Here is a 16,195-nt window from a genome sequence, read left to right as displayed (position 1 = left end):
GCCTACCCGGTGACCGAGGTACTGGACCTCGCTCATGGCCAGCTGACACTTTCCCGGCTTGATGGTCAAACCTGCCTGGTGGATCCGCCTGAGCACCTGTGCTAGATGCCCTAGGTGATCTTCCCAGGTGGGACTGAAGACGGCAATGTCATCCAGGTACGCGGCCGCGTACCCTTCAAGTCCCTTGAGCAGGGTGTTGACCATCCGCTGGAAAGTGGCAGGGGCATTCCTCATCCCGAATGGCATCACCGTGGACTCGTACAGTCCAAATGGGGTAATAAAGGCAGAGCGTTCCCTGGCCTTGCGAGTCAGGGGGATCTGCCAATATCCCCGGCTCAGGTCCATGATGGTCAGGTACTGAGCCCCGGCCAACTGATCGAGCAGGTCATCGATGCGTGGCATTGGGTACGCATCGGCGACCGTGACAGCATTGAGCCCCCTGTAGTCCACGCAGAACCGAGTGGTTCGGTCCTTCTTAGGGACGAGGACTACAGGCGAGGCCCAAGCGCTGTTGGATGCCTGGATCACCCCCAGCTTCAGCATCTCGTCAATCTCCTGGCGCATGTGTTGCTGCACCTCCAGGGAGACCCGATATGCTGAACGCCGGATCGGGGGATGATCCCCAGTGTCCACGTGATGGACAGCCAAGTCAGTCCTTCCGGGCTGGTTGGTAAACAACCCCCGGAAGGGGTGTACGGTGGCCCACAGCTGGGACCGCTGGTCCTCCAAGAGCTGGTGGCCAACCTCCACATCCTCAATGGATCCGCCTGCCCTAACCTGGGCTAGCATATCCAAGAGGGTTTCCGCTTCTCCCTCCTCGGGCAGGTTGCACACCGGGAGTGCACATGCCTCCCGCTCATGATGTGCCTTCATCATGTTCACATGGAAGGGCTTCCGCCTTCCACGGGCAGGGTCCAGGGTGACCAGGTACGTCACAGGGTTGAGCTGCTGGTACACGAGGTATGGGCCTTCCCAGGCTGCCTGAAGCTTGTCCTGTGGTACGGGGACCAGTACCCACACCTTTTGACCCACTTGGTAGGTCCTCTCACAAGCGTTCTGGTCGTACCAACGCTTCTGATCGGCCTGGGCTTGAGCCATATTGTCGTGTACCAGTTGCGTCAAGGCCTGCATTTTGTCCCGGAAGCGCATGACATACTCGATAACCGACACTCCAGGGGTGGCCAAATCCCCTTCCCAAGCCTCTTTCACCAGAGCCAGGGGGCCCCGCACACGTCGCCCGTACAGGAGCTCAAATGGTGAGAATCCTGTTGAGGCCTGTGGAACCTCCCGGTAAGCAAATAACAGGTGTGGGAGATACCGCTCCCAGTCACGCCCGTGGGAGTCGACCAACATCTTAAGCATCTGCTTTAAGGTGCCATTGAACCGCTCGCACAGGCCATTAGTCTGTGGATGGTACGGGCTGGCCACCAGATGTCGCACCTGGACCTGCTTACAGAGGGCCTCCATCAGCTGGGACATGAATTGGGTCCCCCGGTCAGTGAGCATTTCCTGGGGAAAACCCACTCGGGAGAAAATCTCCAGCAAGGCGGTGGCCACCTTGTCAGCCCGAATGGACGACAAGGCCACTGCTTCTGGGTACCGGGTGGCATAGTCCACTACCGTTAGTATGAAGCGTTTCCCGGAGCTGCTGGGGATGGCCAGCGGGCCGACCAGATCCACAGCCACCCTCCTGAAAGGCTCATCGATGATTGGCAGAGATACCAGTGGGGCTTTGGGGTGTGGCCCCGCCTTCCCCACTCTCTGACAGGTTTCACACGAACGGCAGTAGGCAACCACATCGGCCCCCATTTTTGGCCAGTAGAAATGCTGGTTTAACCTGGCCTTGGTCTTAGCGATCCCTAGGTGTCCGGCCATCGGAATCTCATGTGCGATCCGCAACAACTCCGTCCGGAACGGATAGGGTACCACTAACTGTCGGTCCCTGGGCCACGCCTCCGGTGAACCCTGCTGGACCGTGACCCGGTACAGCCGTCCTTGGTCCCAGACCACTCGCTCCGGGTCCGAGTCCGAGGGAGGCTGTGCCGCCTGCACCTTTAGAGCTTTCAGGCTGTCGTCAGCTTCTAACGCTGCCTGAAACCCCTGACTAGATGTGGCCAGAATCGACGAGACTGTCACATCTTCGGTCAGTACCCCGGGACCTGTGTCCTGGCCTCCACCTGACTCGGCTGCCACTTGGTCAGAAGGGGAAGAGCTATCGGACCTCCGGGAGGCCCCTTGGCTTCCAGCACTCCCACTGCGGGTGACAGCGGCCACAGCCGCTGCGACCGTGGGTCGTGCCTGCTCCTCCTCCGTTCCTGACCAAGTCGCCGGTTCAGGCAGACCTACCTGGCTTCCTGACACCCCGGTTGTGGGGGAACCCTGCACCGAGATCTTACCTGGGAGCACTTCCGCTCCGGGACCGGCCCCAATCTCACCTGCCTGTTCCCCCCCTGCAGCAACAGAACCCCGCTGTGAAATCTCTGGGGACCCCACATTTGCTGTGGTAGCCCCCACCCCACACACTGGTCCTCCCCCTGCAGCACCCTGCTCTCTGCTTATCCCTGCAGACTGCAACAGATCCCAGCTCACAGGCTGATTACTTGTAGAGGCATTGTCACACCTTCCTCTGACCCCCTCCCCTGTCACAGCTGCAGCTGTGTGTGTGTCTATGGTGTCTATGCAAGCAGAAATATCAGAGTTCACTCCCCCCTCTGTCACATCATTCATAGGTAACACATTAACATTGTCCGGAGGCACGTCAGTACTGGCTGAAGGTTCAGCCCTTGGGGGGGGCCCAAACTGGGAGGTTATCTGCCCCAAATCTGTCCCAAGTAGCACGTTTGCGGGGATCCGATCAGTTACCCCCACCTCCCTCACCCCTCGCCCTGCGCCCCAGTCCACATAAATGCCAGCAACAGGCAGCGCCGGGTCAATGCCTCCAATCCCGGAGACAGCGAGGGTTTTTCCAGGTATCAAGTCTTGGGGGGACACCATCTCAGGCCGCACCAGAGTCACCTCCGAGGCGCTGTCTCGCAGTCCTATGGTCACAGACTGGCCGACGGTGACAGGTTGGAAGCTGTCCAGGGACCTACCACCACCCCCACCCACACAATACACCTTGGGCGGCCCTTGGGACGGGGACGGAGCCGGGGCCTTGGGACGCTGAGGGCACATGGCCTTGAAGTGTCCAGGTAAGTTGCACTGGTGGCACCGTCTTGGTTCTGCCACGGGCCTGGAGAGGGGAGGTGAGGGGGACACCCCCTGCAGTCTAGGGGCAGGTGGGGCAGTCGCAGAGTTCATCTTACCCCCTCTCCAGGTGCTGCTGGTGGCTGCTCTCCTGGCCTCAGGAGCCCGATTGTTGGTGTAGTCATCGGCCAGGGCAGCTGTAGCCGTGGACCCCTTTGGCTTCTGGTCTCGGATGAACTGGCGGAGATCCTCAGGGCAGTTCCACAAGAGTTGCTCCGTGATGAACAAGTCCAGGATCTCCGGTCCGGTGGAAAGCTGCAGGCCTTGGGTCCAGTGGTCGGCAGCTCGGGCAAGTGCCCGCCGGTGGTCAGCCCAGGAGTCCTTTGGTCCCTTCTGTAGGCTCCGGAACTTCTTGCGGTAGGACTCTGGAGTGAGGTTGTACTGTTGGATCAGGGCCCGCTTGATGGTGTCGTAGCCCTGATCTGCCTCAGCAGGCAAGTCCCCAAGGATATCCAGGGCCTTACCCCTTAAACGGGGGGTCAGGTATTTGGCCCACTGGTCCTTGTCCAGATGGTGCTGCAGGCAAGTCCGTTCAAAAGCAGTCAAGAAAGAGTCCAAGTCTCCATCCTTCTCCAGCACTGGGAAGTCCTCAACACGGACCTTTGGAAGTTTGGTGTCTTGAAGGTCACGTGTGGCTGATGAGGGCCGGAGCTGAGCTAGCTGCAGCTGGTGGTCACGGTCTGCCTGTTGCCGTCGCTCCGCAGCCTCACGCTCTGCCTGGCGCTCTTCACGCGCTGCCTGCCGCTCTGCCCTGCGCTCTGCCAGGAGTTCCTTGTAGCCCTCCTGGTCTCCAGCCTGGAGAAGGGCCATAGCCATTTGAAGAAGGCTATCCGAGCCTCCCAGGCTCGGTGGAATGGCACGTGGTGATCTGCGGCCCGCTGCGGAGCCTGGTGATTCACTGTCCATTGCAGAGCGGAGGGCTGGCATCTGGCTCGTTGAGGACCCTTGGGTGAGCTGCTCCTCATCTTGTCCATAATTGCCAGGTTGTGCGCTGTCCTCTGCAGAACGGTTTTCTGGCGTCGAGCTCCTGGAGGACTCGTGGGCAACCTCCTCATTACTGTCCACAGCACCGTCCTCCCTCTCTTCGGCTCCTGCTTTAGCATTGGCCAGTTGCATAGCTCTGCTCCTGGTGCCATCAGCCATTCTTGCAGACTTTTGGTCACTGACACAGAACTGACACCTGATGCACCCACACACCTTACAGTATCTGCACTCTGACACTCTAGTGTTGAGCTAGTCTGAAGACCCCAGCAGCCACAGCTGCTGCAGGCAGTCTTTAGTGTCTGGGAGTATGGGTCTCACACTCACACACACTATTATCTCGATCCCACCGCTTGCCACCAATATGTCACGAACCATCGGGGGGGTCACTCAGAAATCCCCCGCGCTGGCTACCAGTACGTCACAATCGGGGGGTAACAAGTGGGGGTCACCCCTCCTTTATACCTCCCGACCGACAGACAGAGCACATGATGCGCTCTCTAGCGCCCCTCTTATAGTCAGGCCAATTATGGAATTGCCCGACAATAAGCAAGGAGGCCGCTATACTACTTATGCCGATTATTGAAGGGTCCCCGGTGAGAGTAGGGTATATATTCCCCCGACCTCCGCGGGCGGAATATATAAAATCTCCCCGAATCTCACTGGCCTCCCCACAATAATCCTTGGCACAAACTCGCTGCCACCAACCGCTTCACGGTAACTATTAGCCGAACACACGGACGTGGGATTCAAGATCGAGATAACAGAACAGCCCAAGATTAATTATATAATTTAATCAGCCTAAAGCACACTAGAACTACAATATATACAATAGGAGATCTACAGAATATACATATGTCAGAGTACAGTTACAGATAAAGCATGGTTTACAAACAGGCATACACAGTTCCAGCAGTTACCTTGTGCGTCTGGCCACAGGGGGGCGCTGTAGACCAGGTTTCTAGGATCCTTCCCACAGATGTTTCCTACACGTGACCCCCGGCGAAAGAACCCTGGAAAATGGCCGAAGTAGGGTTATCAACCTGGGCAAATCCAGGTCCCCTCCTACCTTAGTGACCTCAGAGGGAGCACTGCTCCACCCCTGGCTGGAGTTATGGACAATATCCACAACAGGGGATATGGCCATAACTTGGCCTGGGAGCGTCGTAGGCAGACGCCAACGCTCTCATTGTGACAGTTATGAATTTAGCTACAGAACGAGAGGACTCATGACTTGTCTACTAGTTCCCCATTGGCTGATATCACGCCTGGGGTATTTCCCCAGGTCCTGCTCCCATAAAAAGGGTGTGCCAGCATCGTCCGCATGCGGAGACACCATTTTTATGGTTGCCATATTTATCGGAAATATGGCTTGCGAGATATGAACCATTTTTTACTGGAGTCGTTCTGTCTGGATAGTTCCATAGCCTTATAATGAGATACAACTCTTGTTACAGGGTGACGGCAGGGGGTCATCCTGCATCCATTGTTCCCAAGTCATCTAATCTCCATATCAGAGGAGATGGCTGTTGGAGGTGTAAGTGGAACACAGACCAGTTCCTTTGACACCTATCTGCTAAACAAACCGTTTATCCCTGTGGTAAATTTTCTGATTGAAGGAGTTGTGTGAAGGAAAGGGGGGGGTGACACCAGGAGAGGGCTTCCTGACATAACTTGAATATCATGATTTATCGTCATATCTCCGGATTTACCTCACACCTATCAATAACCAATAAAAATAATTAAGTCATGTAACCTTGCAAATAATACACTTCTCTTAGTATATAAATGCATTATGATATACTTCAAATATATTTTTTTATTCCCAATTCTTCCTTTGTACTTGAAATATTAATTATTAAAGTATCCTGTAAACACATATATTTATCAAATATAAAATGTGTGATTGAGACCAAACCTCTCCCTTTCAATATCATGAAATATGATATTATAAAAATTAATATGTTTAGATTAAATTAAATTCAAATTTGTGTTGTAAATCTTCAAGACCATTTATAAATATCACTTCCATATTTGAAAAGAAAAATGATTTCCAATCTATGTACCAATAAAAAAGTGACTAACACAAAAGACATAAAAAAAAATCAAAACGTTATAACCTTATTCTAGAATGTAACTCTTCAGAATAAACCCTTAATAAAAAAATCCTAATATCTCTATACTAAAGAAATATGTCTAAGAATTAAAATATATATCTTGTATAAATTCCTTCATTATTTATACTTATGTACTATAACTTATTTATTCTAGATAGTATACATACATATCTTATAACTTCTAAGTTAAAACAAAAATTCCCCCTTTTTTTTTTTTTTCTCTCTCTGGATCCAAATACTTTGACTTTAGCAGCTGCTCAAACAATCAATCATTCATTGACACATCTATGCACACAAGACTGCCATGGGTCTGTAACATACACTTCTACATAGAAACTGACAAACACATATCCCTTTTTTTCCAATTATTCTATGCGCATTTCAAAGATTATGTTACTAATTTGAAGTACTTCTCGAAAAAAAACAAATTCCAAAGAATTACAGACTGTACATATGACCATGGAACAAACATTTATTTTTAGCTTTAGTACCAAGTCACATGCTTTGGTCACGTGCAAGGAACACCATTCCAAGACAGCAAGCAGTTTTATACCACTCCAAAGCTCAGATTACATTTCTAATAACTCTAAAGAAGATATATATTCATTAAAGAAACATTAAAGTAATAGTTCTCTGGCAATTGGTACCTGAGGAAATAATAATATTAATCGTGCTTTCGCGATTAATCTTACCCAATAAAATATATGTTACCTGATTGAGGACAAGAACATATGTATAAATAAAAAGTTAATACTTCATCAATCTGCTTTACTGATAAATTCTGAGGGAAATAAAAGAATAAAATTATTATCATATTTATGATAAAAATGAAACACTTTGAATCTGTTACTTTCTCTTATTGTTTTATTTTAAATATTATTATTCATATACAGAGATCAAATTATTAATTTATAACATTAAACTATCATTTGACTAAATGAAAATATGACCTTGATTTACTATCACTACCTTTAATATATATATATATATATATATATATATATATATATATATATATATATATATATATATATATATGCATAGATTCACTGTATATGAATAAACATATTTATCAAACAATAAATTAATTTACCCAGAAATCCACTTTATTTAACTGAAGACCATACCTAATTTTTTCTTCAAAGATTCGATTTATTAGATTCCCTTTGAACTTATAGGAATCCCTGAACTTATGTAATTCAAGGTTTTCTCTTATTTGAGAGAGAATGTCTCTCTCTGAAAAACCACCCAGCTGTCGCGGGCTATCAAACCCTAACCCAGGGAAAGAGTCTGCACAAGACACCTGTTTCTGTCTTTCAAAGCTATTACTCATCATTTGTCTGGGATTTTCAATCCCAGTGACCAATCCCTTCACTGGTGACAGGGGTTTTTCCTGTGAAAAAAGACTTTTAGATGATAAAAATTGGGGTGGATTGTATGGTTTATAACACGTATGCATCTTCCTCCGAATTGCATATACCCTGTCACAGAAATATCTGGATCTGGGAGACACTGTTGGTTTTTCACAAAAACTCACCCTTTTTTGTGTTGGTTTTTCAGAATTAATTAATTTCTGTTTTGATTGACTTTGGCGATTTCTAACAAAATCGATAAATGTCGTACATTCGAATAGGGACTTTTTATTTAATGCCACTGCACAGGCTGCATTATCAAGGAAATTAAATTTCTTGATGAATAAACGTATCATTCCATCCAATCTGACATTTGGAATAACCGCCCTATACAAACGTTCAAAAACGGACATAAATGAGAACGTACTCTCATTTTGTTCAATTTGTAATTCCTTCAACATCTCATAATTTGGATCAGGTTCATTCCTTGCACAGAAGATGAGATTTTTCAGCCTTATGATATCGTTATCATTTGAACAATCAAATGTCTCATTGTCAGAAAACTTTTTCAAAGCCAATTGTCTAAAGAAGTGCTGAGGTATCCACATACGGAATAACTGATTCGTCTCACTATTGGTTAAGTTTAATTTCTCGATGGAACTTTCAAATATCTCTGAATTTCTGCAAACATGTATTTTAGGATTATATGCGGGAATTAATTTGCATATGTCCAATAAATTTTTTCTAAGTGTAATCCCTAACTTGGCCTGTTCTATTTTTAGAAACTGATCTTTGCCATTTTCTCTCTCCACGTGTCCTTTCTGCACATCTCCCACTCTGACTACTCCCCCTCCTGGCTTCTCTATGTCATTTCCTTCTTCTTTCCCAGTGTCCTGAAAATGACCTTGATTATGTAACACATGTCTGCCGCCATTATCAAAATTCTGATTTACAAAATTACAGCCAACATTACAGTCAGAATTCACAATATCACTGACTGACATTCCAAGTTCTAAGCAGTCTTTGGATTTCTCTGTCACTGACTCTCCTGACAATTCAGGTTGTCTATTTCCACCATTTTTACACTTTTCTACGATTAACTTGTGAAAATCATAGACTAAATGACAGACATTTCTGATTTTCTGTTTCTCTCTATTAAAAGACCTTACACATTCTATACGTGAATTCTCAAGTTCACACTCCTCATAAAAGCGTAACCAAATCTCTTCTACATTAGAAATATCTGGATAAGTGAACTGAAGTTTACTTTGCTTTACATATGAAGAGATAAAATCCATTTTCTTACCTGAAATGATCAGATGATCTGATGGATGATCCTGTAAGACTTGATTCACCTTGTTCAGCACGTCCAATACTTTTTATGGACTGACTTTATCTTTCTTGCTCAAAAATACGTCAAAAGTTAACTTCTGTAACTTTGTAAAGACTTTAAAGTTCATTAAAAAAAACATTCATGCAATCTTGACTTATACGTATTTCCTAGGTTCTGCGTGATTTTTATAAATTGTCGATTCCTGATCCTTTGCAGGAGATACTTGAGTACTTGAGATACCCCCCTTATGCAAAGTGAAGGAACAACAAAAAAATGCAAAAAAATTACGAATGGGTGGCTCACCAAAATGTTAAAAAATATACTCTTAAATATATTTTTCTTCAAATACGTAAAGCCGCATGAAAGAAAGAACTTCCAAAGATGTAAAAAATAAATGTATTTTATCTATTTAAAAAAATGGTTGCCAGGGTTCAGTTACAGAAAGGAAAAATAATATACTTTGATAGTTTACGCAAAGAGTTCATTTAGTCCATAATAATCAATGGGAAGTCTTTACCCATCTTTCTTTGGTTCCTGAACGGCAATGCAGAGGATGTCATCTCTTAGGCTGGACAACGTGTCATATCTTGCAGCACTGGAGTCTTCTCACAGCAGGCAGTGTGGCGGAGCGCCCCGTAGCCCCCTCCATCGTGTATTATATACCAGCTGCTCAGTCCATATAGGGTGTTTAGTGGAACACAGTTGAATATAGTTCCATATTACGTAACCTTCTGGAAGCCTCGGGAAGCTTCTGGAAGGATTTATATATATCCTTCCATGCTCAGTATATATATATATATATTCAATATGGATATTTTAATACTTATTCCTTATAAAAGCTTTATTACTATACTATGCCCTTCAACATAAACAGAACTGTGAACTTATATGTCTTACTATGAAATATTTGATAACTAGATGTATTAATTTTAATGTTTTTACACTGTCCTTGCTCTCTGGTGAGGTCTGGTTCTCTGTCCTTGCTCTCTGGTGAGGTCTGGTTCTCTGTCCTTGCTCTCTGGTGAGGTCTGGCTCTCTGTTCTTGCTCTCTGGTGAGGTCTGGTTCTCTCTCCTTGCTCTCTGGTGAGGTCTGGCTCTCTGTCCTTGCTCTCTGGTGAGGTCTGGTTCTCTGTCCTTGCTCTCTGGTGAGGTCTGGTTCTCTGTCCTTGCTCTCTGGTGAGGTCTGGTTCTCTGTCCTTGCTCTCTGGTGAGGTCTGGTTCTCTCTCCTTGCTCTCTGGTTCTGGTTCTCTGTCCTTGCTCTCTGGTGAGGTCTGGTTCTCTGCTGTCCTTGCTCTCTGGTGAGGTCTGGCTCTCTGTCCTTGCTCTCTGGTGAGGTCTGGTTCTCTGTCCTTGCTCTCTGGTGAGGTCTGGTTCTCTGTCCTTGCTCTCTGGTGAGGTCTGGTTCTCTGTCCTTGCTCTCTGGTGAGGTCTGGTTCTCTCTCCTTGCTCTCTGGTTCTGGTTCTCTGTCCTTGCTCTCTGGTGAGGTCTGGTTCTCTGCTGTCCTTGCTCTCTGGTGAGGTCTGGCTCTCTGTCCTTGCTCTCTGGTGAGGTCTGGCTCTCTGTTCTTGCTCTCTGGAGAGGTCTGGTTCTCTGTCCTTGCTCTCTGGTGAGGTCTGGTTCTCTGTTCTTGCTCTCTGGTGAGGTCTGGCTCTCGGTCCTTGCTCTCTGGTTCTGGTTCTCTGTCCTTGCTCTCTGGTGAGGTCTGGTTCTCTCTCCTTGCTCTCTGGTGAGGTCTGGCTCTCTCTCCTTGCTCTCTGGTGAGGTCTGGTTCTCTGTCCTTGCTCTCTGGAGAGGTCTGGTTCTCTGTCCTTGCTCTCTGGTGAGGTCTGGTTCTCTGTTCTTGCTCTCTGGTGAGGTCTGGTTCTCTGTCCTTGCTCTCTGGTGAGGTCTGGTTCTCTGTCCTTGCTCTCTGGTGAGGTCTGGTTCTCTGTCCTTGCTCTCTGGTGAGGTCTGTCTCTCTGTTCTTGCTCTCTGGAGAGGTCTGGTTCTCTGTCCTTGCTCTCTGGTGAGGTCTGGCTCTCTGTCCTTGCTCTCTGGTGAGGTCTGGTTCTCTGTTCTTGCTCTCTGGTGAGGTCTGGCTCTCTGTCCTTGCTCTCTGGTGAGGTCTGGCTCTCTGTCCTTGCTCTCTGGTGAGGTCTGGTTCTCTGTCCTTGCTCTCTGGTGAGGTCTGGCTCTCTGTCCTTGCTCTCTGGTGAGGTCTGACTCTCTTTCTGTCTCATTTTTTTAGGTTCTTCTAGCAATGCTGCCGCTGTGGAGGGCGCTGCCGCTGTGGAGGGCGCTGTACACTGGCTTTACAATAGGATGTGCAGGAACATTTCATTCATCCTTAGCATTGAGAAGTTCTTGGAGTTGTCAGCAGGTACAGGAGGTGTTACTATAATAATACTCTTTATTTCTATAGCGCCAACATATTCCACAGCGCTTTACAATTCAGGAGGCTCATATACATATCATATACATAAACATATACAAACAAGTAACAATTATAGAAGATACAATGTTTAAAGGGAAAAATGGCAACCCTGCTCGTGAGAGCTTACAATCTACAATGAGATGGGGGGGGGGCAAGGTACAAGTGCTTATTTACAATGACAATCCAGCCATCTCATGGGGGATAGATGATGGCTTCCTGGACCAGTTGGCCAGAGCCTTGAGATGCATTTGGGTGCCATGGAGTTTGACGTGGGGTTATGTTCTGAGAAGTTGTAGAGGAATTAGGTGAAATTAGTTTGGCTAGGGAGTGTGATAGGCCGCCCTAAAAAGATGCGTTTTTAGGGAGCGTCTCAAGCTGAGTAAGTTGTGATTTGTCCTAACTTCTTGGGGTAGAGCGTTCCAGAGGTTTGGTACAGCTCGGAAGAAGTCTTGGATTCGGGAGTGGGAGGTTCGAATTAGTGTGGATGTTAGTCGAAAGTCATTTGCAGAGCATAGAGAACGGGTGGGATGAGAGACAGAGAGGAGGGTGGAGATGTAGGGGGTGCCGCACTGTGGAAAGCTTTGTGGTGATAGACAGAGAGGAGGGAGGAGATGTAGGGGGTGCTGCACTGTGGAGAGCTTTGTGGTGATAGACAGAGATGAGGGTGGAGATGTAGGGGGCTGCTGCACTGTGGAGAGCTTTGTGATAATAGACAGAGAGGAGGGTGGAGATGTAGGGGGTGTTGCACTGTGGAGAGCTTTGTGGTGATAGACAGAGAGGAGGGTGGAGATGTAGGGGGTCCTGCACTGTGGAGTGCTTTGTGGTGATAGACAGAGAGGAGGGTGGAGATGTAGGGGGTCCTGCACTGTGGAGAGCTTTGTGGTGATAGACAGAGATGAGGGTGGAGATGTAGGGGGTGCTGCACTGTGGAGAGCTTTGTGGTGATAGATAGAGAGGAGGGGGGAGATGTAGGGGGTGCCGCACTGTGGAGAGCTTTGTGGTGATAGAGAGGAGGGTGGAGATGTAGGGGGTGCCGCAGTGTGGAGAGCTTTGTGGTGATAGAGAGGAGGGTGGAGATGTAGGGGGTGCTGCAGTGTGGAGAGCTTTGTGGTGATAGGCAGAGAGGAGGGTGGAGATGTAGGGGGTGCTGCACTGTGGAGAGCTTTGTGGTTATAGAGAGGAGGGTGGAGATGTAGGGGGATGCCGCACTGTGGAGAGCTTTGTGGGTGAGAACAAGCAATGTGAATTGGATCCTGTGACATATGGGCAGCCAGTGCAATGACTGGCAAAGAGAAGAGGCATCCGAGTAGCGGTTAGCCAGATAGGTGACCCTGGCTGCTGCATTAAGGATGGACTGTAGAGGGGAGAGTCTAGTTAGGGGGAGACCAATTAATAGAGAGTTACAGTAGTCAAGGCGAGAGTGGATCAGGGCCACGGTGAGGGGTTTTTGTCGTTTCCATTGTGAGAAAGGGGCGGATTCTAGAGATGTTCTTGAGGTGCAAGCGGCAGGAGCGGGCAAGAGATTGTATGTGGGAGGTGAAGGAGAGATCGGTGTCAAGTATAACACCCAGACAGCGGGCTTGCTGCCTAGGACTTATCGTTGTGCCACACACAGAGGGAGATGTCAGGTTTAGGAAGGTTGGGAGATGGAGGGAAAAGAAGAAGTTCAGTTTTGGAAAGGATACGTTTCAGATAGAGAGCAGACATGACATTACAAACTGCAGTCAGGCAGTCACTTGTGTTCTGTAGTACAGCGGGGGTGAGCTCAGCGGATAAGGTGTGTAGTGTTGTGTCATCAGCATAAAGATGGTACTGGAAGCCAAATCTGCTGATGATCTGTGCAATTGGGGCAGTGTAGAGGGAGAAAAGAAGAGGGCCAAGGACTGAACCTTGAGGGACCCCAACAGTGAGAGGAAGAGGAGAAGATGTGGAGCCAGCAAATGATACGCTAAATGAGCGGCCAGAAAGATAGGAAGAGAACCAGGAGAGCACAGTGTCCTTTAGGCCGATAGAATGGAGCATAGAGAGAAGGAGATGGTGGTCAACAGTGTCGAAGGCGGCAGAGAGGTCAAGAAGAATAAGCAGAGAGTGGTCACCGTTACGTTTTGCTGTCAATAGGTCATTGGTCACTTTGACAAGGGCAGTTTCTGTTGAGTGTAAAGGGCGGAAGCCAGACTGTAAAGGATCTAGAAGAGAGTGAGTGGAAAGGTAGTGGGTGAGACGAGAGTAGACCAGGCGCTCCAAGAGTTTGGAGATGAAGGGGAGATTAGAGACTGGTCTGTAGTTGCTTGTGCAGGACGGATCAAGGGAAGGTTTTTTAATAATGGAGTAATGATAGAGTGTTTGAGGGAGGAAGGGAAGATACCCGAAGAGAGAGAGATTGAAGATTTTAGTTAGGTGAGTGGTGACAACCGGAGAGAGTGTCTGGAGTAGGAGTGAGGGAAAGGGATCAGTAGGGCAAGTGGTAGGACGAGAAGAAGAGAGGAGCCTGGAGACTTCCTCCTCTGTGACTGGGTCAAATGTTGAAAGTGAGCTGGATGGGATATGAGGAGGGATGGGATTCACAAAGCTTGGTGGCTGGGAGCTGATCTCTTGGCGGATGTTTTCTATTTTCTCTGTGAAATACGAGGCCAGGTCATCAGCATGAAGGTCTGTGATAGGGGTCTGTGCTTTGGGACTGAGGAGGGAGTGAAAGGTGTCAAAGAGCTTTTTTGGATTGTTGGCTAGTGAGGAGATCAGGGTGGTGAAGTAGGTCTGTTTGGCGAGGTGAAGGGAAGAGTTGTAGGTCCTTAACATGAACTTGTAGTGGATGAAGTTTTCTGGTGTGCGGGATTTCCTCCATAGGCGCTCGGCACTCCTAGAGCATCGCTGGAGAAATCGAGTTTGTGATGTGAGCCAAAGTTGTTTTACTCGGTGTTTGGAGGTTCTGAGGGTGAGGGGTGCTACTTGGTCCAGGGTGCTTCTGAGTGTGTCATTGTAGTGCTTTACAGCCAGATTAGGACAGGAAAGTGAGGAGATAGGGGAATGTGATGAGTGTAGAGAGTCTGTAAGTGTCTGAGAGTCAATGGCCTGTAGGTTTCTGAATGTGTGATAGGTGGGAGTGTGCTGGGGCGGACGAGGGTTTGTGAGCTTGAAGGAGAGGATGTTGTGGTCAGAGAGGGGAAGAGGTGAGTTGTCAAAGTGAGAGATTGAGCAGAGGCGGATAAAGACCAGGTCAAGGGGATAAAGACCAGGTCAAGGGTGTTACCATCTTCATGTGTCTCAGAGGATGAGAGCTGTGAGAGGCCAAAGGAGGTGGTGAGAGATAAAAGTTGGGATGCAGATGGGGCGGAGAGGCTGTTCATGGGGATGTTGAAGTCTCCTAGGATCAGGGTTGGCAATTCAGAGGACATAAAGTGTGGCAGCCAGGCTGAAAAGTGGTCAAGGAACTGGGTGGGTGAGCCTGGTGGATGGTATATGACAGCTACTCTGAGGGGAAGGGGATGGAAGAGCCTGATGGTGTGGACCTCAAAGGATGGGAATGAGAATGATGGAGCTGGGGGGATGACCTGGAAAGTGCACTGTGGGGACAGGAGTAGGCCGACTCCACCACCATGTCTGTTTCCAGGTCTTGGTGAATGGGTAAAGTGTAAACCACCGTGAGAGATGGCAGCAGGGGAAGTAGTGTCAGAATCCTGAATTCAGGTTTCAGTGAGGCCTAGTAGGTTAAGAGAGTTATTGGGAGTTATTATTACTATTGGGAGTCCCTCTCTTCTGTAGGATATAGTGTACCTCCTGCCACAGCTCAGGTTATCAGGTATCTACAGAGGTCAGCAGCTGGCGATACCTCGTCTTACAGAGTAATTCCAGTTAGGATTGTGATACCTGTAGGATCTGATCTTTACCAGCAGTGGAAGGGTTACACTATCAGGCTGATTCTGTACATACAGTGCTATACTGGCACTATCAGGCTGATTCTATACATACAGTGCTATACTGGCACTATCAGGCTGATTCTATACATACAGTGCTATACTGGCACTATCAGGCTGATTCTATATATACAGTGCTATACTGGCGCTATCAGGCTGATTCTGTACATGCAGTGCTATACTGGCACTATCAGGCTGATTCTATATATACAGTGCTATACTGGCACTATCAGGCTGATTCTATACATACAGTGCTATACTGGCACTATCAGGCTGATTCTATACATACAGTGCTATACTAGCACTATCAGGCTGATTCTATACATACAGTGCTATACTGGCACTATCAGGCTGATTCTATACATACAGTGCTATACTGGCACTATCAGGCTGATTCTGTACATACAGTGCTATACTGGCACTATCAGGCTGATTCTGTACATACAGTGCTATACTGGAACTATCAGTCTGTGTCTATGCATAGAGTGCTATACTGGCACTATCAGGCTGATTCTATACATACAGTGCTATAATGGCACTATCAGGCTGATTCTATACATACAGTGCTATACTGGCACTATCAGGCTGATTCTATACATACAGTGCTATACTGGCACTATCAGGCTGATTCTATATATACAGTGCTATACTGGCGCTATCAGGCTGATTCTGTACATACAGTGCTATACTGGCACTATCAGGCTGATTCTATACATACAGTGCTATATGTGGAGACACGGGGGTCAGTGGGTGCTCTCCTGTGGAGACACGAGGTCAGTGGGTGCTCTCGTCCGCTGGCCCAGCCGCCTTTAGAAAGACAGCGTGGCCTATGGCTCATCC

General features: G+C 48.0%; 1 protein-coding gene across 3 annotated transcripts in view; it reads left to right on the top strand.

Annotated features, from left to right (window-relative positions):
• Window positions 1–16,195, top strand: part of HINT2 (histidine triad nucleotide binding protein 2) — a 41,856-nt gene that overhangs the window by 14,916 nt on the left and 10,745 nt on the right. For 2 of the 3 annotated variants that reach the window (XM_075330610.1, XM_075330593.1), the window contains exon 2: window positions 11,259–11,390. In XM_075330610.1, the coding sequence (XP_075186725.1) occupies window positions 11,271–11,390 (120 nt within the window). In that variant the 5' untranslated portion in view covers window positions 11,259–11,270. The remainder of the gene's footprint in view (window positions 1–11,258; window positions 11,391–16,195) is intronic. The other variant, XM_075330601.1, reaches the window with a different exon arrangement.

The sequence above is a fragment of the Anomaloglossus baeobatrachus genome, chromosome 1, assembly GCF_048569485.1.
Source record: "Anomaloglossus baeobatrachus isolate aAnoBae1 chromosome 1, aAnoBae1.hap1, whole genome shotgun sequence".
Lineage (NCBI taxonomy): Eukaryota > Metazoa > Chordata > Amphibia > Anura > Aromobatidae > Anomaloglossus > Anomaloglossus baeobatrachus.
This window is presented reverse-complemented; position numbering and strand designations above follow the sequence as displayed.